Source organism: Olea europaea, chromosome 20 (genome assembly GCF_002742605.1).
Source record: "Olea europaea var. sylvestris chromosome 20, O_europaea_v1, whole genome shotgun sequence".
Lineage (NCBI taxonomy): Eukaryota > Viridiplantae > Streptophyta > Magnoliopsida > Lamiales > Oleaceae > Olea > Olea europaea.
Window position 1 is genome coordinate 11881147 of NC_036256.1, and position 27114 is coordinate 11908260.

At 32.0% G+C, this 27114-nt stretch overlaps 2 protein-coding genes and 1 pseudogene across 2 annotated transcripts; 1 reads left to right on the forward strand and 2 right to left on the reverse strand.

Moving 5' to 3' along the window:
• The first annotated feature begins 14572 nt into the window (after positions 1–14572).
• On the forward strand, positions 14573–15877 carry LOC111369066. Its single transcript, XM_022990553.1, has 2 exons — positions 14573–14722; positions 14811–15877. Exons 1-2 carry the CDS (start codon positions 14573–14575, stop codon positions 15690–15692), a joined length of 1032 nt encoding a protein of 343 aa, XP_022846321.1. The 3' UTR covers positions 15693–15877.
• Positions 15878–17076: 1199 nt separating this feature from the next.
• LOC111369067 (monofunctional riboflavin biosynthesis protein RIBA 3, chloroplastic-like) lies at positions 17077–18912 on the reverse strand. Its single transcript, XM_022990554.1, has 5 exons — positions 18795–18912; positions 18594–18711; positions 18206–18359; positions 17666–17878; positions 17077–17322 (listed from the first exon to the last, which is right to left on the reverse strand). The coding sequence occupies exons 1-5, from the start codon at positions 18910–18912 to the stop codon at positions 17077–17079; spliced, it is 849 nt and encodes a 282-aa protein (XP_022846322.1).
• Positions 17522–21423, reverse strand: LOC111369636 (annotated as a pseudogene).
• Positions 21424–27114: the final 5691 nt, after the last annotated feature.

The window sequence follows — 27114 nt, forward strand, 5'->3', positions numbered from 1 at the left end:
ATTTCAATCGAGTAGCCACAATTTAATTTAATTTCAAATAAGGGAACTTTGTTCAATTCCAATATCAATAATCGATGATTTGACAATCATTACGTGATTGTTGTCACATATTCATTAATAGTTGAAGTAAAATACTTCAATTAAATAAAAGAGCGAACATCATTTATGCATTGTCATACCATCTATTTTTGTCAGTACAGGTGATGAAATTAGATAGAGCTAAACGATTGAAATCAAATTAAGGTATAGTTATTTAATTGAATAAAATTAAAGCACAATTACATGATTTAAATATAATAAAAGTATACTTTACCCCCCCCCCCCAAAAGAAATTTATTCTTTTACAACATTACTTAGAAAGAGTGAATCATAAATTACAAAACCTACGTCAAAAGTTGTATATTTACCTTAACGTGTTATAATTCACTCAAAATACATATTTGTAAAAATTGATACAAGATGACATAAAAAACTCGAGCACTCGATTGCATTTATTTTTTAAAAACGAATCTTCTTAACTATCAACTTTTTGTAACAGTATATACTCGCACTTAAATTTAGAGACTTCCTTAATTGCGAAGAAGTGATATTGTTTTTGGGTGTCCAAAAAGTCACGATGAAAGAAACATTATCTATATTTGGCTCATATTTATAAATTTAACATAAAAATTCATATTATTTTTTATCTAAATATTTTAAGAAATTCACAAATACTATCAATTTATTTACTACTTACGTTAATTTATTTAAAATTTCGGTGCAATAGTTGAAATCAATTTTTTTGGTGCAAGTGTATGTATTTAATAATGAAGGCGTTAAAACCACATGATTTGGTCGACAGGTAAAGTCGTTACCCGTTAGGGAACTTTAAGGAGGGATAAGGTAATTGGTCTTTACTTTTTCAGACAGTTGCTTAGATTGGCTCAAACCAAGTTTAACCTTATTTAAATAGGATATTTTACTTCAGCCTATTTGCGGCTGCATATGCCTCTATATAGTAGGTCAGTCTTTATTTCTTGAGTAAAGTTGTTCGAACAGATGCCCCGCCTATGGGAAAGCGCCACATCGATCCCTGGATGGACAGGGTTGACGTGATCATGTCCGTCTAGCACTGTTCTTATTTCCTTGGCCCCGAAAGCAACATGCCCACACCCCCCACAAAATAAAAAAAGAAAACCCCCCCCCCCCCTCCCCAACAAAATAAAAAGAAGAAAACGAGAGAAAAGAGTTAGTGGGTAAAAACACTAGTAATTATCTCCGTGGTCCATGTAGTACTTTGGTCATCAATTTTTGACTCAGAATATTAGTTCTTTTACATTTAACTTTCGTTGAACCATAATTCCCCGTATACAGAAATACACTCCCCATAAAATATTATGTGCCAAGCATGTAGATTGACATTTTGATAGTAAAATAGGTAAATAGTAATAACTTTAATAATAAATAAATAACGAACAAAAAAAAAGTGCTTATTCTTACCACTTCCCATCCTATACCCTATAGTGCAGTTAACCTTGCTTCCCCGTTTCATTCTCCCTACGCAGCTCTCTAATTTACACCTTGTCTTAGAGATGGTAAAATTTTCATTACTGTCTATTGAAGGATCGAATAGGAATGAAGACTATGCCCCCGTTTAGCTCCCATTCTATCCAAATTTAATGATTGGAATAATATTTTTTTGAAAAATGCGTGGTTGAAAAAGAATAAAAAGTTTTTAATTTGCCTGTAATATTATTTTATGAAATGTTGTGTGGTTGAAAATAAGAGAGAGAAAAATAATGAGAAGGAGAATGAGGGCCAAACATGGACTCCGCTCTTATTTTTTTATATTTGTTATATCTTATTTAAATCATAGTTTATAAAAATAGTAAACGATGTAGGAAATAAGAATAGGCTATACTCACATAACAATTTTTCAATAACTAAACTATATTTTAATCTCATGAAAGGTTCACAGCCTTTACACATTATAATGTTTATATTTCAAAATTTTTTTCATCGCATATTTATTCTCAAATTAACATAAATAGTTCAAATTATGATTTCTCTCCAAAATCTTTTTAAGATAAAGTCAAAAAGGCTTATTTACCCATGATATATTTAAATAAACAAAATAAATAATAACATAAAAATGCAATTAAACTTTTGACCCTCATTTAAAAACACTTTTTGGACGAAAATCATGATCAAGGACAATATTTTTTGATTAATGAAATATCAAAAATAAAAATATGATGAAGAAAAAAGTTAAGTATATAATTGGGATAAAGAAAAATGGTTAATGACCTTTAATATAGAGCTAATTACATCAGACCGAACGAGAGCAGTCTGGCTTACAGGGGCATGGACGAAGGCAAAGTTAAAATATGGTGTATTATTAAAAGATGTTGTGTGAATATGATCATCCATAAAAATATTGTAATCTTCCATAGTCGCCTTGCCTCTGGAAAATCTTCGGTGAGACTAGGGAAGAAAAGGGGGCTCTTGCCATCCCTAACTTACCCTCTAGTTTGAGTTCCTCTGTCCCTTGATTTTGCTTTATGTGTTATTTATTTATTTTTGCCATACTTAAAAAATAAGATTATAATAGCATTTTGACAAAAAAATATGACATTTTAATGGTTGAAAGTAAATGGCTTGTGTCTATTTGGACCATTATATATAATACATAATTGAAAGATTTAGAATTTAAATATATTAAATTAAATGTTAGAGACCAACTTATACATAAGCGATGAATTGAGGACCTCCATCACAATTCTCTTTTTGCCCTTTCCTTTACTTATTTCTTGTCAATTTCAATTTTACTCCCTTACTTTGTCCTCTTAATTATTATTATTTTTTTGCTCAAAATTAAGCAATTTCTTCAACAAAAACATGACAATTTTTGCTGAAGTGGATGGTTTCGTCTATTGAGAAAAAGTGTTCAATAAAATTGAATGGTTCTATAATTGAAATCTCCCAAATATGAAGTTTAGATCAACTTACTACGTAAGTTATACACTGAGAACTTCCATTGCAATTCTCTCAATTTAAATTGATCATTTCAATAAAGTTAATTAACAACGCAAACTACGTGAGAATAATGTCCTACTTTATCACTTTGTTATTAATAATGATATCGTACATTTGATATTTCATCGCTAGCAGAGCTCGACTCACTACATAATTTGTACACTGGGATTGGACCTCCAGGGCAATTCTCTCAATTGAAAATGTTTATTTAAAGGAGTAGGTTAGGTTCTTGGATCACATAATTTGTGCATATCTAGTCCACTTTTTTGGGGAAACCTAGGAAAAAAAGAATAACATAGTATTGAGTGTGTGTGTGTGTGTGTGTTTATAGCCCCCGTTTGACGGTCATTATTGTATAAGAATGATGTTTTAAATAGTGGTTTTTAAAAAAAATGTGGTTAAAAAATGAGAAGAAATTTTGAATTTTCGTGTAAAATATTTTGTTGTATAAATATGTGATTAAAAATAAATAAATAAAATAAATTATTTTATTTTAAAGGGGTCAGAGAGGGAGTTAATTACATATAAAGTGTATATTAATGCACAGAGAGGTCTAGATACATTGTATAAGTTGGGGTCCAAGACTCCAAATTATTAAAAGATTGGAGGTTTTGTCTTCAAATGAATAAATTTCAAAATATTGTCACCTCTGTGGATTTCTTCTCGGCCAATGTTTGATACCCATTAAAATTTTAATACATTTTTCTCTCTTCCCTTTTAAACTACATATTCTTCAATAAAATAATATACATGTAAATCAAAAAAAAATCCTTCTTTTTTAACTACATATTCTATCAAAAATTACTATTTCAAAATATATTATTTTCAAAAATCTCATTATAATGAGCCAAACATACCCCAGTGAACCTCTTTTAAATGAAAATATATAGATATTAAAAAAGAATTGTGTTCATACAAACAGTTTGTATCATTCAATTTTGCCACTTTCCATATTTTACATTATCTATTTAAGTTAAATAAATTTGGTTAAAATTCTTAGTGTGTATGTTTGAAACCCTCCCCCCTTTTTATTTTTCAAATTATATTTTGGAATAGTAATTTGATGGAGAGTGTGCGTTTAAAAAATAAGAAAGCGTTTTGAAGCGTGTAATATTATTTTATTGAAAAATATGTGGTCGACAAGAGAGAGAGAGAGATGTATGTTGAAAATACTGAGTACCAAACATTGGCTTATTTATGACTACTGATTTATTTTTGTGGAGAAGAAAACTTTGAATAAGTAGTTTCATCTTCTTTCTTTGGTATCAATAGCATGCAGAAGGTTATAAAGAAGACAAAGTGAGGCAAGGAAGTACGTAACAAAGTTTTTATTGTAAGAAAACCAACAAGTGACGAAGACAATATTTTCATGTAGAAAGCGAAAATATATTGAGACAGATATATGTTATGAATGATTTAAAACAATTAAAATTTCTATATAATTTCAGAAAATTTTGAAAATGTGCGGGAGCAATCGTCACTCCGCCCCTTTCCTTTTGCTAAAACAAGAGGATGAGTAGAAATAAATAACAGTAATTTCATCTTTACAGAAAACTGTTTCACAAAAATGCACCAAAAATTTCACATTGTGCGGGCCCCATATTGTGCTAAAAATGTCAAAAAATACCCACCTCCAGTACTGTATGTGTTCTGTAGTATTTATGTGTGTACAGTTTCTGTACACACAGCAACGGTCAATAAATAATTATGATTGAATATGTAATGGTGTCAATATACAGATTAAGGTGGTATGGATTTTTTATGCTACAAAGGCTACATTATGAAAACCTAGAAAAAAATAATAATATTAAATGGTATATTAGAAATCTAAGGACACGGCTTGTCGGGAGGATAAAGTAATAAATATTCCGGTTTATCAACGGGAATACATCATCCACGTTCATTGTCTTTGTCCGCTTGGAGTTTTTATTTTTTTAATAGAATACTTTATGAAGTAAAATAATCTTCGAACTAATAATTTGTTGAGAAAACTCATATATTTAAATCTGGTAAATAAATAATAAAAGAAAACAACGTACACAGTTAAATAATAAGAGTTGTCCCGTTCAGTAATATAACAAGAAAATTATTAGGGCATCTTCAACCTCATACCAATTTGACGTTTTATGTAAAATTTGTTGGATGATTTTTGTGAATAGTGACGCCGAAATAAGTATAATGATGGTGACAAAGCCGAGTCAAGAGTTGGACTCTTTGTCCTTAAGTCGAATTTGCCCCGCAACGGTGCCTACGGATTTCGGCAATCGACTCTCAAAATACAACGGCTACACTTGTGTTTGTAGCACTCTAAAACACAAGTACAACGAACCAAATTTAGGCTTATGTACTCCAAGGATGAAATGAAGGAAAATCAAAATAGATGAAATGATTTTGATTTTGGACAGAAGAGAGGATGAGAGACGTTTTGCATATCAAATTGTGTGGAATAGGACACCTAAAGGGTCCTATTTATAGACCATGAAAGGGTGTGGACGAAATGGTTGAAGCCAAACCATGCACCCTTTCCAAACAATACACCTTTATGAAAAGGTGTCTATTCACTGATTTTCGTCCTTTTTCTTTATTTCTCATTCATCCGATATTGGTTTTCGAAATGCCAAAAATACCCTTCAATACATGCAGAGAAATCAAAATTTTCTTTCGGGGGCGTCGCCCTCGACCCCCCACGAGGGACGCTGCCCCCTCGACCCCCGCAACCTGACCAGGCAGGTCGATCCCCGTTTGTGCGCCCCGAAGTGGCGAAGTGGCAAACAATTTTGCTTAAACGGATTGAGTCGAGCTTTTGAGTATTTGGCCGAAGTCGATACGAACTTTAATCGATTTTTCAATTCTCGATTTATTTAACCAATATCCAACAAAATTGATGTGAAAAATCTACTTTAAACTCAATTTCTTATCATTACACCAAATTGGGAGCCATGCTTGATATTCAGAAATAGTTTTCACAGAATACTGTCAGAATATATACATAGAAGGGTGGGTAGGATATTTTTTAGCAATTTTTTTTCCATGGTGAGCCCTACATGATGAGACTATTCTGACAACATTCTATAAGAAGTTATTCTGTACATATGGATTTATCCCCAAATTGGTGTACACTGTTTATCTTGTGCAATTTTTAGATTTTTTTTTCCAATCCTACATTGTTAATTTGTATTCAATGTAAAACTAATTCACAATTAACTACCTCCTTTTTTCACCTAATTCAGTTTTTAGGGATTTAGATTACATGAAGATGGAAGTTTCTCAATTGTGTTGCAAATGATTTATTTCCTCGAAAAATTCAAGACACGAGTCATTCTTCATATTGATATATAGAGAATTTTACTAGTTGTATAACCACAATTGACAACCTCCTCACAAGTGGGGTCTCACGATTTTTTATTTTCAACCCCAATTGTATATGTAGCAAAACTCATATATAAAATGGATTTTTTTAAAAGTAAATTACATTGAGATCGTCTAAATAGTCAAAAATATTTAATATTATTCAATCAACATTTTATCGGATAGTAAAAATTCAAAAGTTAATGAATTTACCCCATTTTGTTCTTGGAAAAAAAGGAGAATGTCATTTGTACAGAAATTTTTCCACAAAATTTGGCTAGGTTACTCTCATGTGTAGGACCCATTATGAATAAAAAATTGTCAAAAAATACCCCCACTCACCCCCCTATGTGCGTGTTCTGACAGGCTTCTGTACACACAGCAGGATCCAGAAAAAAATAAACAATAAAATACTAGGAAGACAATGAGTTTTCATATACATGCAGGATTACTGAAGTCTACCTGTGTACACACAGTAGGGTCCAGAAGAAAATAAATAAACAATAAAATACTAGGAAGACAATGAGTTTTCATATACATGCAGGATTCAATTAAAAGTGAAATAATATGTAATAAATTTGATTAAAACTACTAAAGAAAACAAGGTGCGAAATTGGTGTTTAGAAATAAAATGATATTACTAACAATATTTTTTTCATTAATAATGCTTTATAATTGACATTGACTACAAATAATGCAGTCCTCAAGCTTAAAACCGTGTGCCAGTTGTATTAGAATATGAAAGCATATAAAACAAACTCAGTTAAGTCAAAACAAGCAATTTTGATATATTTTAGTTTCTTTGGACAGAACAAAAGGCAACCTAGGACCGCCCCCACTGGAAGAATTTTTATAATTATTACTATTGCCCATTGGATCTTGAACTCCACTATAAAATTTTAACCTTGTTAAAAGAGTGACACAAATTTTTATGTTAAACTATGGTTTCATTATTGAATTGATGTGAAATTTATCCTTAACATAATGAATCTTTAGACCACCACCACCCTACTGTTCAGAGGGTTTCGAAGGTCTACCTCGATTGAAAGGGAATAAAAGCCCCAGAAATCAGGTGACACTTGGACTCAAAGAAGACATTTTCACAATGAATGAGGGCATAGCCAATAAGAAAGGAGACATATTCTTCCGTGTTCAGAGGCCCTTAATTCCGAGCACTTTGGATTTCGAAAAGGAAGAGTAAATCTCATCGATTTTGAACGCCCACCTTCGCTTACTTGCTTAACCGTGCCCTCCTATCCTGCCTATAGCCCCTTTCCTTTAGTTACATCCAATCTTAGTGCAGCTTCCAACTACCAGTAGGAAAAGGCTTGGACAACAAGAACATCGTTCTGCATAATATATGACTCATGCTCCTTTAGGTTCTTTAAATTCTGTGGGTGGCAGAGCGGATTGTTCAAATATGTTGTTAAGTATTGGGGTATGCCACAAAACATTATAAGTGATCAGAGCTCAAGATTCACAGGAGTCAATTTTCACGTGTCAAAAGATAATGTATTTTTGAATGGTTAAAAAACTACTTTTCGTGGTAAGTATAATAATGAAGACCACAAATGAAAATTAGCGTGAGTTTTCAGTAGTTTTGTAATTTTTACATTCTGTGGGAAATTTTACCAAAAGTTATAAAAATTGAATTGAACTAATCGACTCGTTCTGAAAACTGTTAAACTAACTTTGGAACCTTTCTAGTTTGCTATACTTGATCGTCAGGCCAAGAAATGATCATGGGATTGGAAGAAATTTTTTTCCCATCAATAAATAAGTAATAAAATAAGAAATTAACACTTAACAACGAATTATTCTACAACGGAATGCTCCTTGAATAAATCTTCATTGACCTTTTTTTTTTCAGCCATCATCGATAGAATTGTTTATTTATGAATAAAATAGCCACATAGTGATTTTTATCAAAATAAAAAAAATAAAAATAAAAATCATGGATTGAATTTCCACCCTCATTATCAATTAGTGTTCTACAAAGCGAAAAAGTAGCTAGGCATGAAGATCAAGTTTTAAAATTTACGGGCCTAGACGAGGCTTAGCCGTAAAAAAACATTACATATTTTTGTTATTATTTTAAATACTTAATCATTCGAAAAATCATTAATATTTAAAATAACACATACTAACATCTAAAATTATAATGTACAGTACTTACATATTTTATAATAAATCAATTATACAATCTTCAAGTTTTTGAGATGCGAAAGTGGAACTATTTTTCATAGTTTCAACTTTTAACTAGACAATTCCTATCTAACAAAGTTATAAGAACTTTATATATACTTTCGAAGGGTCATTGGTACAAAATGTCCATGCTTTTCAAATTTATTGTGGAAAAACAGCCATATCTTTCATTTTTTGACATTTTCGTCCAAACCTTTCTCATTTCTTTACACTGGACATCTTTTTCACCAAATTTTAACTTAAAATGACCAACATACCCTCCTATTTAAATAAAACAAAAGAAGAAAAGAAAAATAAAAACAAATTGCAACTATAGGCCCAAGCTTTTTAAAAAGTGCAAATGGCCCATTCAGGCAATTTCCGTTTTCTTATCCATAGCAATAACTTCGTTCTTTGATTCTAATATATCATTGTATAGTGCTAAACTTCCAAGTTGCTTACATACGAAAATAATAATCAATATCCGATAAGCTCAAATGAACAACAGCTCGCAAAAGAGCACTTAGATTCTAAAAGTTAGTGTTCTAAAACAAACTAGGGCATGAGTGATAGGTAAAATATGAGGACGCTTAAATACAAACACGATGAAAAGAAATGAGACGAAAAATGAATGCATATTGGGAATTTGAGTTGCTTACTATAAGAGAAAGTGATAGCGAATTGGGGGTGGCAAAGAGTTTTGCAGTAGCAATTTGAGGGCAAACTGAGAGGAAAATTGGGCAAAACGAGCTGATACAATTGCCGTGGGACGGAGAGAGAGGTGGAGTTTTTACCATAGAGAATGAAACAGCCATAGCTAGGGTTTTTACTAGAGAGAATGAAACCCACCAATCGGCTGAAAATGGCCGATAGGCAACAATGGGTTGGGGGGTGAGGTGTGAGAAGAATGTGAAGTTATTTTGTTGGGTTATTTGCATGTTTTAAAAAGTTAGGGCCTATAGTTGTAATTTGTTCTTTATTTTTCTTTTCTTTTTTGTTTTATTTAAATAGAATGGTATATTGATCATTTTACATTAAAAATTGGTGAAAATGATATTCGGCGCAAAGAAAGGTGGAAGATATGGGTGAAAATGCTAAAAAATAAAAGGTATGGATGGTTTTCACAATAAATTTGAAAGGTGTAAACGTTTTATGCTAATTACCCTACTTTCGAAATTTACAACAAAACTATTTGTCTCAAAATCATAATTACGTGATATAGATAGCATTGTAGTTTAAATCTTATCCAATTATTTTTCAAATTTTTTTGACCTTTGTATATATAAATTCATTGAAAAATTTGAAACCAAAATCAAATAAAAGCCTTTAAAAAAAAAAGAAAAAATAAAAGGCTAATACAAAAGTAACAATATATTTGTCTCGTGCTAACAAAATATTTAGACAAATGGATCAAATGTGCTAGTAAACAAAAAGTAAAAGATAAGAATAGGGATGATAATAAAATCCGCCCCCCCACCACGCCCTGAATGGGGCAAAAAAACCCGCCCTGAGCGGGTTTGGCGGGATAGGACGGGGCGCCCTGTCTCGTGGCGGGGATGCCCTCCTCATGAAGGAAAAAAATTAGAAAAAAAAAGATTAAAAATAATTTTATTTCTAAACAATTCACCCTTAAAAACTAATTTTGAATTTGTTATTTATTCTCTAATAATAACATAATTCGAAACTTTAAAAATATAAAATAAATTAATTAAACTGGACAAAAAGTTGCCCCGTCCTTACCCCGTCTAAGGCGGGGTGGGGCACAAGGTAGGGCAGGGTTTGGGGGAAATGGGGCGGGGCGGGGCAGGGCGGGGCGCTGAACCCGTCCCATTGCCATCACTAGATAAGAATGTGACCAAAAAAAAGGGTAAGGGCGTGTTTGCGACAATAAGAAAAAAGGGTCAACACTGTGTGTAATTGCGAAGTATAACAAACGAAAAGTAAATAAATAAATAAATAAAATAAAATCAAGGATAAGTTCGAAAGTTAAGGAAAATTAGCATATTTAATGTGGTAAATTGCCTCGTTAAAGGTACGAATGGTACAATAAATTTTATCCCACGTACTAAAATTATTCATGATCCCAACTTTGTATTAAAATTATATATATGAACTCACAAATTTGTACTCTATTCATACATGAGTTAACTTCCATCATCAAAACTAATGGATTAATCTGTATCACTAGTGGAGTGTCTATGCGGAAATGACGTAGAAGACGCTTGACGGGTTTATTACATGAATGGTACATGATCAAAATATTGATGAAGTGTATGATTGAAAATTTGTGAATCTCTAAAATGTGTGGTTAAAATTAAATATTGATTTTGACTTAAATTAAAATAAAAAATTTAATTTCTATGAAATAGGGGCATAAATTTTACTGTCTGTATCAAAATCATATATGAAGACAACAACTTTGTATCGACATCATACACGAATCCACAAATTTGTATTTTATCCATACGTGAACTAACTTTCATCTGTCAAAATTAATGGAATAATTCACAGAAAAAACGAAGTACCTATGTGGATGTCGTAGGACTACGAAACCATAATACAAATTAAATTTTATTTAATTTCAAAAAACAAAACACGCTTCAAAGAGTTTGAGGCGCGGCTGAGGAAAAATCATGTCTCGAGTTGGGAATTGGGATAGAAGAATGTGGATCATGTTTCAATAGTAATATATGCATGCGTTAAGTACTTTTAATTTTAAAATAAATTTAGCTCCTATTTGATGTAGTTAAAAATTATTTTTTTAAGTAAATTTTGATAAAATGTGTGGTTGAAAAATTGTGAAAAGTTGACGATCCTTGAAAACTTATGATTAAAATAAATTTGAGGAAGCAAGAATTTCAAAAAATAGGAGCCAATCAACAACTTAATTAGAGGAAATTTGATCTAACCTAATAGGAAGATTTGGCCTAATTGAATTTGAAACCTAAAGTTGTGTGATTATATTTTGATGTTCTCAAGGGTCGATAAAGTACCAGACCCGACTACAACAGAATTGAACCCCTTGGCTCGTCTTGATTCTATTATAATACTCATAATGAACCACCTTTTTTTTATTTTTTATTTTTAGAGATAGGTGAAATGCACCAAACACTTGAAAAAGAATTACTCATTTTAAAGGAAAGAAATTGTTCTTCCGTCCACGGCGAGCTGAATAAGAATGTCTCATTATTGATGTGCAAAAGAACTTTACTTATGGTCAGTGTTCTAAAAAGCGTAATGCGTGGCAATGCGTGAAAGCCAAATTATGAGTTATGCAAGTCTAGGCAAGGCATAGGCATAAAAAACATAAAAAAGGCATTTTCTAATATTACTTTAATTTTTAATCAATCGAAAAATCGTTTAATAATTAAAAATAATACTTAGCAAACATCTAAAACAAATTTATAGAAAATTTATTCATTTTTCCAAAGTTTTCAACAAAAAGGTAAGTTCCAAATGTAAATATTAAATAGTGAATAAATGAGAAATTTTGGAAGATTTCTTTTGTTCAAGACTACAAGCAAATATTTTGCATTTAGAACCGACAAGGTGAAGAAATTAACATTTAAGTTTTAACTTAGAAGAATTGTAAAAAAAAAAAAAAAAAAATAGAGAGAGAGAGATAATTATGCATTCCCAGGTGTTCATAACCGCGCCTAGGCCCGCATTAATGCGGTCAATAATTGCTGTTGACCGCTAAATAAGGCACCGAACCACTTGGTTTGACATTTTTGCCGCGTATTGTGCATTGGCGGCGCTTTTTAGAACAATGCTTATTGTTCTCTCCTAAAGTGAGAATCGTAAATAAATCTCTCTCTTCAGAGTAGATAATATAAGATTTTTCACTGTTGGGATGAGAACACGAGTATTTAAAGGAAATGACATCTACCATTTTATATAGGAAAACAAATAATATATCGCAATGGTGAGACAGACTTTAAGAATTAAAATGGATTTTTAATTTTGGAATTGAGCGTTTTTTCTTTTTCCTTTTTTGTTGTTTTATTTGGTTTGATTTCATTTACAATTAGTCCCATTCATAAGATTTTCGGTGGTTCTTGATTTGAAAATTTCTTTCTTTTTTTTTTTTTTTTTTTTTGGGGGGGGGGGGGGGGGGGACAATAGGTGTTTTAGAATTTTGGATCTGAATTTTGTACGAATATTGTTACATTTTAGAGTTCAATTAATAATGATTATTGGAGTTAAGTACGGTAGTTACAAAATCAAAATGTTTAAATATGTATTTTTTTAGATTTGTAATTTCGAATTATATTTAAATAAAAAATAAAAAATTGAAAAATTAATTAAATGGAAAAACGTTACAAAAAATGGGGATTTTTCCGTAGCCTTTATTCCGGTTCCAGCCAATTGCCATACCTATTTGAATAGAAGAGGAGAAAGGAAACTCGCAAAAGATGACTAAAAGGGTTCGTTTTTATAGTAAGAGAGAGTATACAAGTTTCCTTAGAGAGTGAAGATTTTAAAAAGACAAATTTCGGGTATTAATTAAGTCCTGTTTGACGGAATTAAAATCAATTTTTTAGTGGATTTAGAGTAAGAGGGAAAGAAATGGATTCAAAATTTTTAGTTGGAAGGTCTTTTAAAAATCAGTCTACGTGTTGATGAACCTTACTAATTTATTGTGTAATGAATTTAGACGAGGATTATACTACTTATACACAAAATGATACATAAAGAATTACATAAAATGATGTGCAGAAAAAAAATTGGATGAAAAAATTCACTATATTTTAAACTGATAAATGACAAGTGACATTATATAATTCATTAGGTATAGTTTGATGTAAATGTAACAATATCCTTTAGACGAATATCAAGCACGAGAACCAGTGGTTGGCTGCGGAGGGAGGGTGGGGTCAGTGAGGTCATTCATCCCACTGAAATTTGAAAAATATTTTTACAAGTTTCTTATTGTCTAACTTTTTTATTTTTAATATTTTTAATATTTTGTTCTTGAAATATTTTAGTAGTTTAATTAGACCCTCACTGAATCAATGTCTGAACTCTGCCACAGTCGATAATGTCACACTCACTTATCTATACAAAATTTGTGCAAATGAATCTGTTAGTATAGCATCTCTCATAAAACTATATAAGCCACCTAGAGGGTTGGGCGTATGGGACAATGAATTATTGATAATAATTGTTTTTTAAATTGATGATTTTTTACTATTTACTTCTGGTTACGTGTGGGTGAATCAATATGAACTTAAAGATTGTTCGCGAATTAAGTATTTTCACGCTTTACTTCATTAATTACTTTTTCATAATATAATAATACAAAAAGGAAAATCGCGTGAACGATGTTAGTTTAAAAAGTCTAAATGTGATCGTACTAAAATAAGATAGATACCATTATATTTTCATTCTTAACTTATAAAAAAAATTTTAAAAATTATATAATCGACTTTAAACTGATAAAGATTAAAATGTAATTAGAATTTACATAGAGGGAAATGTAAAACTAATATTACATAAATTCCCTTAAGCAAATGAGAGAATTAATTGGACGGTGTTGACATTCCTTTGATCGACCATTCCTTTCATCCAATAGAAAGAAGGCGCGTCATGCCGTCCAATAACAATTCCTTTGGCCCCATGCCAACATAAATTTTGAATGATTGCCACGCCGAACAACTATCGTAGTTAAATGACTGTGAATAACATTAAATTTCACTATGAATATGAAAATCACTTCCTTCAAAAATAATAATAATAATAATATTGAGGTGGGATCACAATATCTCCATTTTTCTTGCCCGTTTCTCCATTTATTTATTTATCACAAATATTAAAAATAAAATATGAATAATACCATGCTAAGATTCAATTTAAACATCTCTTAAGGAAAGATCGATTAATCGAATCCTAGAGAATGAGATAGAAGGTCGTAAAGGGATAACTAGATAGATGCTTATCAAAATAAACAGTATGTATACTATAATGACTTGGGCACGAGGCCCTAGTTACTACTGAATTAGCTAGTGATATATTCGACATTAAAATGAATATACACGATCCAATTCAACCTACTAAAATTATATACATTCTCATTCGACCTATTGATGATGTTTTANTTTATAGCCTTTCCCTTCACTGTAAATATTCTTGGAGTTATGTTTTCTTCTGGAATTTCATTAGATCCACATTTGCGGTACATGTTCTTCGATTTCTCGAAGGTTTCTGTTTCTTGATCTCTCTCAAGAATTTCTGTTACTGATCTTGACCTAATCTTGTTGCAGAATGTTGATGAATTGAATCAGAAGCTTCTGTTTACCACTCTTGAGCTTGAGAAGTTAAAAGCAGAAACAAGTGAGGAAATGGTAAAGAATAAGGAATATGTGAAGCAGTTAATTCAACTTCTAAAAATTGCTATCCAAGAAAGAGATGAAGCCAGAATTCATCTGCAGAATTACCTCAACAGGTCTCTGCCTTTAACTTCTCCCAAGGAGAATTTAGCCGTGCTCCCTCACTTTCAGGCCGACAGCTCGCTTTTAAAACCTGGCAAAGCGAATTCGAGTGTCACTGAGTCCAACAGTCTGTCTGAGACGTACAATTCGTCTCCCATCGATTCCCTTTTCGACGCTGTCACGTCCCCAGAACTCTCGAACATTAACTTGGTTGTGAATCAGCCTTTGTTTCAGGACTGCAATGTGGCTAATATCCCTGTTTCGACCAATCAGGCAAAGCCATGTGCTCCTGGAATTGATCGGGCCTCAATGATTATAGACAACCTTGTCGTGGGACGAGCCCTGCCTCAGAAAGGGAAACTCCTGCAGGCTGTCGTTGAATCAGGGCCGCTTCTTCAGACACTGCTTGTGGCTGGATCGCTTCCTAGGTGGCGTAATCCTCCTCGACTTCAACCTTTTCAAATTCCACCCGTGTCGATCAAAGGCCCTGAAACCCAGGTTTTTGCTCAGAAACCGGAATCAAATTTAAACCAACTTGTTTCTTCCAGGGGAATGAATTCACAACCTTATGCTATGAGGGCCTGTGGATCTTCCCAAATTCTTTCACCACCTATGTTAAATTTTGGTGGTATGGCTTCTGGATCATGTCTGGGCAGTGCAGGTACGGCTGCTAACAGTTCTGTCCCTCTGGTCAAGAGACAAAAACTGTACTGAAAATTCATTCGAGTCAATCCTTCCAATTTTTTGTATAAATAGGGAGCAGGAGATGGTGGTGTAAATGGCAGCATTGATTTCTAGTTTTGGGAAATTGTTTCTTGATTGTCATTCGAATTCCTTCGAATACTAATTCTCTGTTTTAATCAATGAGATTAATCTTATTATTAGTTATTACATAAATCTCTCCTGTCTTCTTTTCGTAGACAGTTTCAATGATTCATTAAAGAATATTCGTCATCCATGTCCTTGCCAGAATCTCTAAGTCGGGAAGAATCACTTGAGAATGATAAGAATTTTCGGTCTCAGGTACCAGAAAATTCTCATCCAGTTCAATATTATACGTTATAATTACACAAATCACACAGATGAGTTTGATCTACAGTTGTTTACGACATGATTAGACTCCACTCAGTTCAACATGATATGATCGATTTGTCATCATATTGGGGTATCTTTTACTTAAACAAGGCAGAGTGACAGTCTCTGCAACAGAGGACAAAAAACTTGCAATCATGCCAAACTTCCCATAGAGTACAGAAGAATGGCATTTGGCATAATTGAGATTCAAAATTCTTTCAGCCCGGGCCCCATTAATTTCTATTGCATTACATTTTATTTTTCACTCTCCTATTTATAATCACACAATCTTTCATAAAATAATATTATACGTAAATAATAAATTTTTCCTTTTTTTTTAACCACTCATTTTTTTTTAAAAAAAATATTATTTCACCCATTTTCATTTTCATTTTCACAAAATGGGGGACCAAACGGGGCATTGATATACGGAATACAAAGATAATGTAAATTTTACGATTCTTTAAAATGATATCTTGGAATTGGTATATTCAGTATAAAGAATACGCACAAGGAAAAATGCAATCATGAATAGTATCAATCAGTTTTTGATGCAGGACCAACTGGAATAATTAATTGAAAACGAAAACAGATCTATAAAGAAAGGGAATTAAGGGAAGAACGGTGGAAGAAGAATTCAACAGAAGAAATAGCAGAAACTAGAAGGAGAGGAGTTTCACCACAAGCAACCACAATATTTTATTCATTCATTAACTCTCTCAATTACATGGCAAACTAGGTTTAAATAACAAAACAAAATCTCAAAGAGAACAAGTTTGGGCCAAACCCCTTATATAAGTCTACTAGCATAAATAATAGTTCAACTAAAATAAACAAAAGTCCATATAAAATAAAACAACTATAGGTGGATGATGTCTTCATCAAGACAGACAGTTTGCATGAAACTAGTCTGGTAACCTTAACAATGAAGTGACATTCGATTCAAATTTTGAATTATATTGATACTTGGTTTGATGAGTTCGAGTAACAATACTTGTAGGTCAGATCCATATATGTGGCTTATTTATTTGTTTTGCTGCAAATCAGCACGGTAACCTATCCAACAACTGCCAAACCATAGCCCTTTAGACCAGTGAACTTGGCCAGGTTGTTTGTCATCAGGCACAGAGTGTGAATTCGTACAGCCTTCAATATCTGTTGGAACAATCAAAAGAGATTTCAAGTGTTGATTTTGATGTTTATCAGCAGAATGTTTAACTTGAACTGATCTATATGATATAGTTACTGTAAAGTATTCAGTTTTAGACATCTTAAACATGAAAAGCAACATGCTTTATAAAAATCATTTTAACAGATCTTTCATTGAAATCCCTTCTTTAAATTAGAGAACTTCATAGATAATTTAGAGAAAACTGGGACAATGTATTCATGATATCGTTATCCTTCTTCTGGATACAGATTACCAAAACTTGGGACAGAAAAAAAATAGATTTGATAAAAGAAAAACAAATTATCAACCGAAATTTATTGATTTCTGACTTTCATCAATGAAATTCGTGAAGAATCAGGATCGAAATCAATTTAGCAAGATTATGATAAACTTCCTTGAAAATGTCTAAAATTAATAAAGGGACGCCTCTAAATTTTGTTACAGACCCGATTCCACAGTCACGAGCATCAGCTGCAAAACCAAGCTCTAGGTTTGGTTCGACATTGTCATGGCCTTCGTCCTGCAAAAAACAAGCCTGAAGTTTACGACCAAGTTCAATTTCTCGTCCTTCATGACCCTGAAAATAAACTACTACACCTCTACCAGCTTGCTCAATTAACTGCATTGCCAAATCTAACTGGTTGCCACAATCACACTGCCTCAATCCAAAAATAATTATGCTACAATGCCAAATGCTTTGGCATAATCCTAGACATAATACTACATGGCATCCTATCATTTGATAGTTTAAAACACAGCTAGCTTTTCTATCCAATTATCTACTGTCGCATACATATTTGTGAAACTTTCTATCATTTTCCTTCTGGAAAAGTAGATTAATCCATCCAATAATGTCCCCAGTCAAAAATTTTGAGTGAACCCTTTACTAGTACATCTTGTACATTTCCAGTGCCTCCCTATAGATTTCGAGAGACAAAGAAATAAATAAATTGAAATAACTTGGCCTAATATTGTACAGCACCAAATATATAAAGGAACATTTCAACTTAATGATTGCAATAGGCTCCACTCCATAAAGTTTTGAACGGTAACAGTAAGCCTGAAACGAACCCCATTTAGTTGGAAAGTGTGAAATTGCAGTTCTTTCAACCAGTTTTTCCCTCTTTCTCCTATACCTGAAAGTGAAATATATTGCAAACAACTTAGTTAATCTTGCAGACGATGACGATTGGGATACTGCTAAAATGAATGTTCTACTTGTGTACCCGAGCTCAAGCCACAATAAATTTGTATATTCTTTGCTCATTTTATGGTTTCTTTTTGGTTAAGTATTGCTCTCAGAGTTAAGGATTAAGGTTTAATCCAGAATACTAATTTCATTACAGATAAAGTATTTTCAGAAAAATCACCTGATAAGATCAGTAATTGAAATGATAGGAGTGCTATGATCCAAAGCCATTTTTGTAAGATTAGGCAAGCGAGCCACAAAACCATCATCTTTATCCACTATGATCGAGAGAGTGGAGACTGGTTGCAGACCAGCCAGCATAAGCAGATCCACAGAAGCCTCCGTATGACCAGATCATCGTAGAAGGCCTCCATTTCTATACTTGAGGGTAAAAACATGTCCCAGTTTATTGAAATCTTCAGGTCTAGAGTTCGGAGATGAGCAGGACTGTTATTGCCGTATCTGAAGCCGATAACCAGTAGATGTTCCCACTTTAGCATCGTAATAATTCAATATTCGAAAAAATCACAGTTGATAAAGTACCAAGGGAAAGACTCAAGAATATGACGCAAATCTGGGTATTACATGAGAAATTTCGATCTTAGAAAGAATTATCATACCACTGTGATGGTAAACGAGGGAGCTGACGGATTGTCTTCCTTTTCAGAGACTTCAAAGGGAGCTTTAATCTCTCAAGATCCTCTTCCTTCATGCCCTGAACCATGCTTAATCATAAATGCAACAGCATTAGGACTCACATAAGATGCTGCCATTACAAGATTTCCTTCAACATCTTTGAAAGATTAAATTAGCTGTATAGTTTAAACCCAAATGTGTAATTAAAACAATAACAAGCAACAAGTCACTTATTAATGTCTCTAGATGATTAAGGTAATTAATTCGATTAAATCCTATGTTTAAACAATCGCAAACATTCCGATCAAAAACAATAAAAAGTAAATAACACCAAATATGATTACAAGGAAAAATCCTAAGATAAAAAACGTCCGGACAAACTTGCTAATAAAATTCACTACAAAAGTTAATTTACAGTTAGGCTAAACACTGCTAAATTTTAGCTTACTTTGGTAACCTAACTTGTAAATCACCAAGGAACTCCTTAGGTTTGCACAGCAACAAACATTTTGAGTGAAACTTTTAATAGGACACCACTTCTAGTGTCTTCCTGTAGATTTCGAGAGACAAAGAAATAAATAAATTGAAACAACTTTACCTATCACTGTACAGCACCAAATATATAAAGGAATATTTTACCTTAACAATCGCGATAAGCTCCACTCCATAAAGTTTTGAATGATAACAGTAAGCCTGAAACGAACTCCATTTAGTTGGAAAGTGTGAAATTGCAGTTCCTTTTAACCAGTTTTTCCCTGAAAGAGAAATATATTGCAAACAACTTAGTTAATCTTGTAGACAAGGACGACTGGAATGCTGCTAAAATGAATGTTCTCCTTCTGTACCCGAGCTCAAACCACTATGTATTTGTATATTCTTTGCTGGTTTTATAGTTTCTTTTTGGTTAAGTATAGCTCTCGGAGTAAAGGATTAAGGTTTAATCCAGAATGCTAATTTCATTACAGATAAAATATTTCCAGAAAAATCACCTGATAAGATCGGTAATTGAAATGATAGGAATGCTATGATCCAAAGCCATCTTTCTAAGATTAGGCATGAGAACAAGAGAACCATTATCTTTATCCACTACAGCCGAGAGAGTGGAGACTGGTTGCAGACCAGCTAGCATAAGCAGATCCACAGAAGCCACCGTATGACCAGATCTTCGTAGAACACCTCCATTTCTATACTTGAGGGGAAAAACATGTTCTGGTTTATTGAAATCTTCAGGTCTAGAGTTTGGAGATGAAAGAGCAAGGACTGTCTTTGCCCTATCTGAAGCCGATACACTAGTAGATGTTCCCACTTTGGCATCCTAATAATTCAATATTTGTAAAAATCACAATCACAGTTGATAAAGTAGCAAGGGAAAGAAACATAGGTCTTGAGAATATGAAGCAAATCTGGGTATTATATGAGATATTAGCAAACCATCCATTCTGTAGCATTTTCATTCATATTCATATCTATTTTTAACATTTTTTTTCTTATTCAAAGGTGGCATTGCTTATGCCATTGTCTAGAATTTCCATTGATGCAACTTTTATTCATCATAACAATCAATAATATATCATTGGCCTAAATAGAACCGATACCATAAACCAGCTTCTGGAGCTGCATTATATCATTAGATACCCAATCGAAACTACAGATATTAATTAACTCAATCCATTTTAGATTTTCTTAGGTATGATCTGTAAAATGGTCACTAAACTCGGTGGAGGAACTGCATTTACTTATTTAAATTTTATCTTTAACAAACTCTGAATTCATTTTGTTGTTATATATAGAACACGTCTATAAGCTTTAAATATGGGAGGTGGCAAGAATTAAACACGTTCAGTCTAGTTCAAGTATCGAATGTAAAAGTTTAAGCTGTTAGAAACAGAACCAATTTAATCATTGAGATTCGGTCTGCAACAATATAGAATAAGGTCGCTCGATCTTAGAATGAATTATCATACCACTGTGATGGGAAACGAGGGAGCTGAAGAATTGTCTTCCTTTTCAGGAGATATCAAAGGGAGCTTTAATCTCTCAAGATCCTCCTCCTTCATGCCTACAGAAACTATCCCTGAACCATCATAAATGCAACAGCCTTAGGACACACATAAAATGCTACCATTACAACAATCAAAATCTTAACAATTTTCACAATAAATAATCAGCACGAGATTAATAAAACCAGCATAAACATTCTTAAATACAAAAAGCATATATGGCTAAGCTTAAATAGTATTTCTTATAAGGTTTTTAGAAAAAGGTAATTTTCTATTGATTAAATTGAAAACAAGGAAGTCAATTTCCATTTTTTTAAAATTAAAAGTAAGTCGAAAATAACTTATCCGATCATGAACATGTTTGGAAACACAAATTTGCTCAATTTTTACTTATTTTTAGGCTTAGCTGAACATGCTCAAAATTATATAGAAACTTGTCCAACCTTGCCCTGGCGCAATGCAACAAGATCGAAGACTATTCAGCAGATGGACAGTCAGGATCACCCCCTGCTTTGCACTTGTTAGGAACTCATTTCCTCCTACCTTTCTCATTTTTCTACAGTGATTTGCATAATATACCTGCCACCCATTTATGGCCCTTGTTTGAGCCCCATTTTCCCACCAACATACACTCTTCAACAGTGATTTGACACCATTTCAACAACACATTTTTCAATAAAATAATATTATACGTAAATTAAAAACTTTTTCTTATTTTTTAACCATACATTTCCCATAAATACACTATTCAAAAATTCATTTTCTCCTCTAAAATGGGGCTCAAACAAGGGCATAATTTCGTGCTAGAAAGTACAAGCATCTGCTGATGCCGTTGAGGTAACTGGACATTTCTGCCCTCCCAAAGATAAGGTGCAATACCCAAAAAGCCCTCTCCCATTGTTAAACCTATCCTTGCACTCTCTCTCTCCGTCTTCTGCCGCATCCCCAATTGGTGTTCCCCCTCCATAGCCGTCATCTACATGGCCTACCATTCCGGCACGCATCTCTGACCAACTTCCCTTTATCCCGTGCAATGCACGTGCCTCTTCAAAGTAAAGAATGGGAGGGTAGAGTTAGAAAAAAAAAAAAAAACCATTCGAACCGTTTGACCAAAGTAAAGAATGCATGTGCCATCCCATGGTGTAAGACTAGCTGGCACATCATTTGACAAGAATGGCACAAAATTCAAAATTTTGTAAGAAAAAAATGGGCAAGGATGGGGGCCAAACAAGAAAATTCAGCTGCTGGTCTAATTTTTGCATCCAAAGTCCAAAACTTGCCGAGGAAGAATCATTAAGGTAGTGGTTGGTTTGCGTTTTCATTTTCCATTTTCATTTTCAAAACAATTTTTAGTTTTCTCTGAAATCGGCCAGTTTTCCATATTTTGAGCGTTTACGACATTTATAATTGAAAATGCTGAAAACGATAAAAAGTCGTTTTGAGTTTTCAGTTATAAATTTTAACTCGTTTTCGAAAATGCGTTTTCAAAAACGATGGACCAAACGCGTTTTCCGCATTTTCGAAAATGGAAAACGGCAAACCAACCACGGCCTAAACGTTTCTTCGATCTTGATATGGCCCTCATCAGAAAACTCTCCTAATAATCCCATAGACTAGTAAGTGGAATTCATGGTATAAGACTCTTGAATTGAATAAAAATTGAGGGAAAAATACTATGCAATCAATGGATTGAGAAGGATTTATTAGAAGCCGTTTGGGCTCAATTTAATTTTAATGCATTTTTTATTTTTTTTCCTTTTCAATTCGACATTATTCGATAAAATAATATTTCACGTAAACTTTTTTTTTTCTTCTTTTCAATCACAGATTCATCAAAAAATCGCTATTCTAAAATGTATTTTTCCCAAAAACCTCGTTTAAATGGAGCACAAACAAGGAATGGCAAGGTTTTTCTTGATTTCTCATTGAGCCCATAATCTGCATGTGGCGTGGCCATCACCACCCATGGTTGGTGTGTTAAGTTTATCCAATGAAAACACCACCTTTGGAGCCACAAGAAAACCCAGAAAAGTGCACTGAGTTATGGTTTAGCCCCTTTTTTATGTCCATTATTTATAAAAAATAAAATTAAAAAAAAATTATGTTTTGAATAGTAATTTTTTGAAGATTGTAGGGCTAAAAAATAATAAATTTTTTTATGTTTACGTGTAAAATATTTTATCGCGTGAATGTGTGATTGAAAATGAGTATCTAAAATAAAATAAAAAATACTGAAATAATAATTGTGAAACAGGAGCTTAAGTGGGACAATGATGTTAGGTGAGAATTATTGTGATTATGTAGAAATTTGAAGTTTCGGATATCAATAATAATGGTTGGTTTGTGTCGTGTTGATTAAAACATAAAAAGAAAGAAATGATGATTAGCGTATGGACTTCTAGACTTCTCTCATTTCAACCTACTCCCTATTTGAGAGACGTAGGTGTTTTGATAAAATTCCACAAGTGTAGAGTATCATAACTAAGTATTAAAGTGTGAGTAAATTATAGGTACCGGTCATTTATCTGGTTATGATAACTTATGTCTGCTTAATACGATTGTCTCTTATAAATAAATCTTGGATGTGAATTCACGTTGTATTAAACATAAATTAATCAATAAGAACTTCACTTCGTTATGACATAAGCGATTAGATAACATCTCTTAAAAGAGAGTGAAAAATCTTGTGTCCGAAGGAAATCTTGATTCCCTTAATTCTTCACATTCAAGTATTTACGTTAATCACATTAAGGGGAAACAAATAAACATAAGGAGATTATGTACAATGAAACTTCGGATGTTTTAGAACTAATGTATACGGATAATTTTAGGCAAATTCTTTTGACTTCTTGAAATGGTCAAGAGTAATTTATTATGTTCATAGATGAATTTTTTCACTATGACTATCTGTATCTCATCTATGAGGAATCCCAAATACTATACATGTTCAAGGCATATAAGTTTAAGGTTGAAAATCAACTCTGCAAAAGAATAAAACACATCAGATCTAGTTGTGGTGGTAAATACTATGATAGATATGATTAATCAAAAGAATAGTGTCTATATATGGTCTCGACTAGACCATGTACGATGCTAATGTAGAATGTGAGCATAATTGAGCTTATTAGCTGATTGTCACATGCAGTTGTTTAGAGCCTCATTAGAAGAAGTGTAACATTGTCTATTACACTGAACTTTCGTTTTATTACCTGAGCTTCAACTTTTTCAATTGGATCCGTGAAATTTAATTTTAATTTTAATCGCTCTTCAACCCAAAATTGATGAGAACTAACAACAAACTACATAATTGTCGCAAAATATGTTAAGTTACTTTGATGTCACATCATAAAAATATTTTGAAAAACATGTCTTTTACAAATTTAATTTAAAGAAGCATCATGTTCTTAATTTTATCATTTTCATTTCTAGGTTACTGTGTAACAATTACATGAAAAAATCAATGACTACTCACTATACTATTTTCAAGTTTTGAAATATTATAAGTCACAACATTTGACTTAGTAAAATCAGAAACTAAATTGAAGTTTAATGATTTTAATGAGACAAATTCTTTGTTTATGTTTCATTAAAATATGTTTTTGAGGAAAAATATAGTTTGGAATAATAATTTATTGAAGAAAGCGTAGTTAAAAAAGAAGAAAAGTTTTTAATTTTGCGTGTAATATTATTTTATTAAAAATTGTGTGATTAAAAAAATGCATTTTTTGATAAATAGGAACCCATACAAGGGAAAATAAATAATAATCCAATTGAGATTTGGATGAAAATTAAGTGAATGTGGTGAAATTTTGGAAATATGTCTATTTACGTGTGCCCCCACTTTAGAGTTAATTTAATCCCGTTTGACCTCCTTTAAAACTCATCAATTTAATTTACATTTTTCTCCTTTTTATTTTCAACCACACAATTTTCAATAAAATAATATTTCATATAAATCGAAAACTTTTCATTCTTTTATAACAATCCATTTTTCAAAAAAAAAATTATTCCCCCTATTATAAATCCAAAAAATGGTGGTCAGACGGGGGCTTAATCAATGATTACTGAACATTGCTATAGCATATTACTTGTTAACTAGAATTTGAAAAGAAAATCTTTACTCATTGAATTTTGTTAAAAATTACTACTTGCTCACTGAAATTTAAAAGATTATTTAATACTAACCCAAATTTGAACAAAATTACTCATCGATCATAATACCATTTTCATGAGTGTTATCTATTGCAAATTTTAATGAGCCACGAGTAATTTTATTCAAATTTAAATGAGTAATCTTTTAAATTTTAATGAAGAAGCAGTAATTTACACAAAATTCAGTAAAGAATGTGTAACTTTCGGCGAGTAAGTCTAAGCCCTCGTTTGGCCTCATTAATTTCAATTTCATAACATTTCATTTTTTTCTCTTTTATTTTCAACCACACAATTTTTCGTAAAATAATATTACATGTAAATTGAAAATTTTTCCTTTTTTTTTTCAATCAATCTTTTTTCAATAAAATACTATTTCACCCCATTTTATTTCCACAAAACGGGGACCAAACGGCGGCTAAAGTTCAGTAATCATTCGTCAACGAGTTAATTGTTCCAATGTTCATTGAACATAGGTCCGTGTTTTTTATTGGCCACTGAACTTTGAAAAATGTCGAGTTTTAGTCACTGAACTTAGGTCCATGTATTTGATTGGTCACTGAAGTTTAAAATGTCGAGTTTTGATCACTGAACTTAGGTCAATGTTTTCAATTGGTCAATAAACTTATGTCCATATATTAGATTGCTCATTGAATTTTAAATGTCGAGTTTTGGCTGTTGAACTTTAGAATATGTCATACGTTACTTACTAGAATAACTGTTAAATTTTGAAAAATATCGAGTTTACGGTGAATAATGTATAATATTTTTCAAAGTTCAGTGAGTTATGTCTAATATTTTTTAAAATTCAGTGAGTAATGTACAACATATTTCAAAGTTCAGTTGCCAAAACTCGACATTTTAAATTTCAATGGGCAATCGAAGACATGGACCTAAGTTCAATGACCAAAACTTGACATTTTTCAAAATTCAATGGTCAAAACTAGACATTTTAAGTTACAGTGGCCAATTAAAGACATGATCTAAGTTCAGTGACCATTGGAACAATTAACTCTTCGTTTAATGGGAGATTTTTCTATTTGATCTATCATTATTCCTTTTTGTTGAAAGATCTATATTACCCTTAATGAAATGATTCTTTCTATATTGCAACATATATCCTAATCTTTTAAACATTTCATCTTCTTCTTTGAATATTTGAATAGAAATTCATTTTATGATCTAATAAATAAGAATAATCTGCAACATATATTTCATATTTTCTAATTAAAATGCTATATTCATTAGATAATAAATTTATATTTTCTAATTGAGAGATAATATTCTTTATTTTTTCTAATAGATTATCTAATACTTCAATTGTATATCTTGACATTTATTCATAATCATCAATTAATCCTGACGATTCTTTAAGATCTTAAAAAGATTCATTCTAATTTTAGCAGAAGTTTAATAGTTTTACTTTAGGATTGATCTGGGCTTTTATTCTTAGAACCGAGTGACCTTCGAGCTCTGAATCTGTAAATTGCTTCCTTCAACGGCCTCCTGCCTTCATGGAATTGTTATTATTTCAGCTACTTGCTCTCACTGTATCAACTTCTAAAGAATAAAATTCTAGACTTCTATTAAAGAAAAACTTTCTTTTTGCTAAAATAAGAAGGAAATTTTTTATCAGATCTTTCAAGAGTCTATGGGAATAAAGATTTAGAAACTCATATTCATATCAAAATATTAGAGTTTTAATTCTATCAGAATTTACACAAGACTTCTATTTGATACAAAGAGATTTCCAGAAAAATTGGTTTTTCAAACTGGGAATAGTTTTTTGAGTAACTATTGCTTACAACTCAAGATTTCAAGATAAGATGATCTTTCTCTATGACAGTGTCTCTATTTATACAAGTTTATGAGAATCTATTACATCATTGAGTACATTAGCAAAGCACACTTGCCTCT

Bases quoted from the DNA above. Each gene is read 5' to 3' on its own strand.
- LOC111369067 (XM_022990554.1), bottom strand. From the start codon at position 18,912: ATGCTAAAGTGGGAACATCTACTGGTTATCGGCTTCAGATACGGCAAT. The intron at 17,879-18,205 runs GTGCTGTACAAT...GGATTGAGGCAG, and splicing joins AATGTTCCTTTATATATTTG to TGTGATTGTGGCAACCAGTT. The intron at 17,323-17,665 runs GTAACAAAATTT...TTCATGTTTAAG, and splicing joins GTGACTGTGGAATCGGGTCT to ATGTCTAAAACTGAATACTT.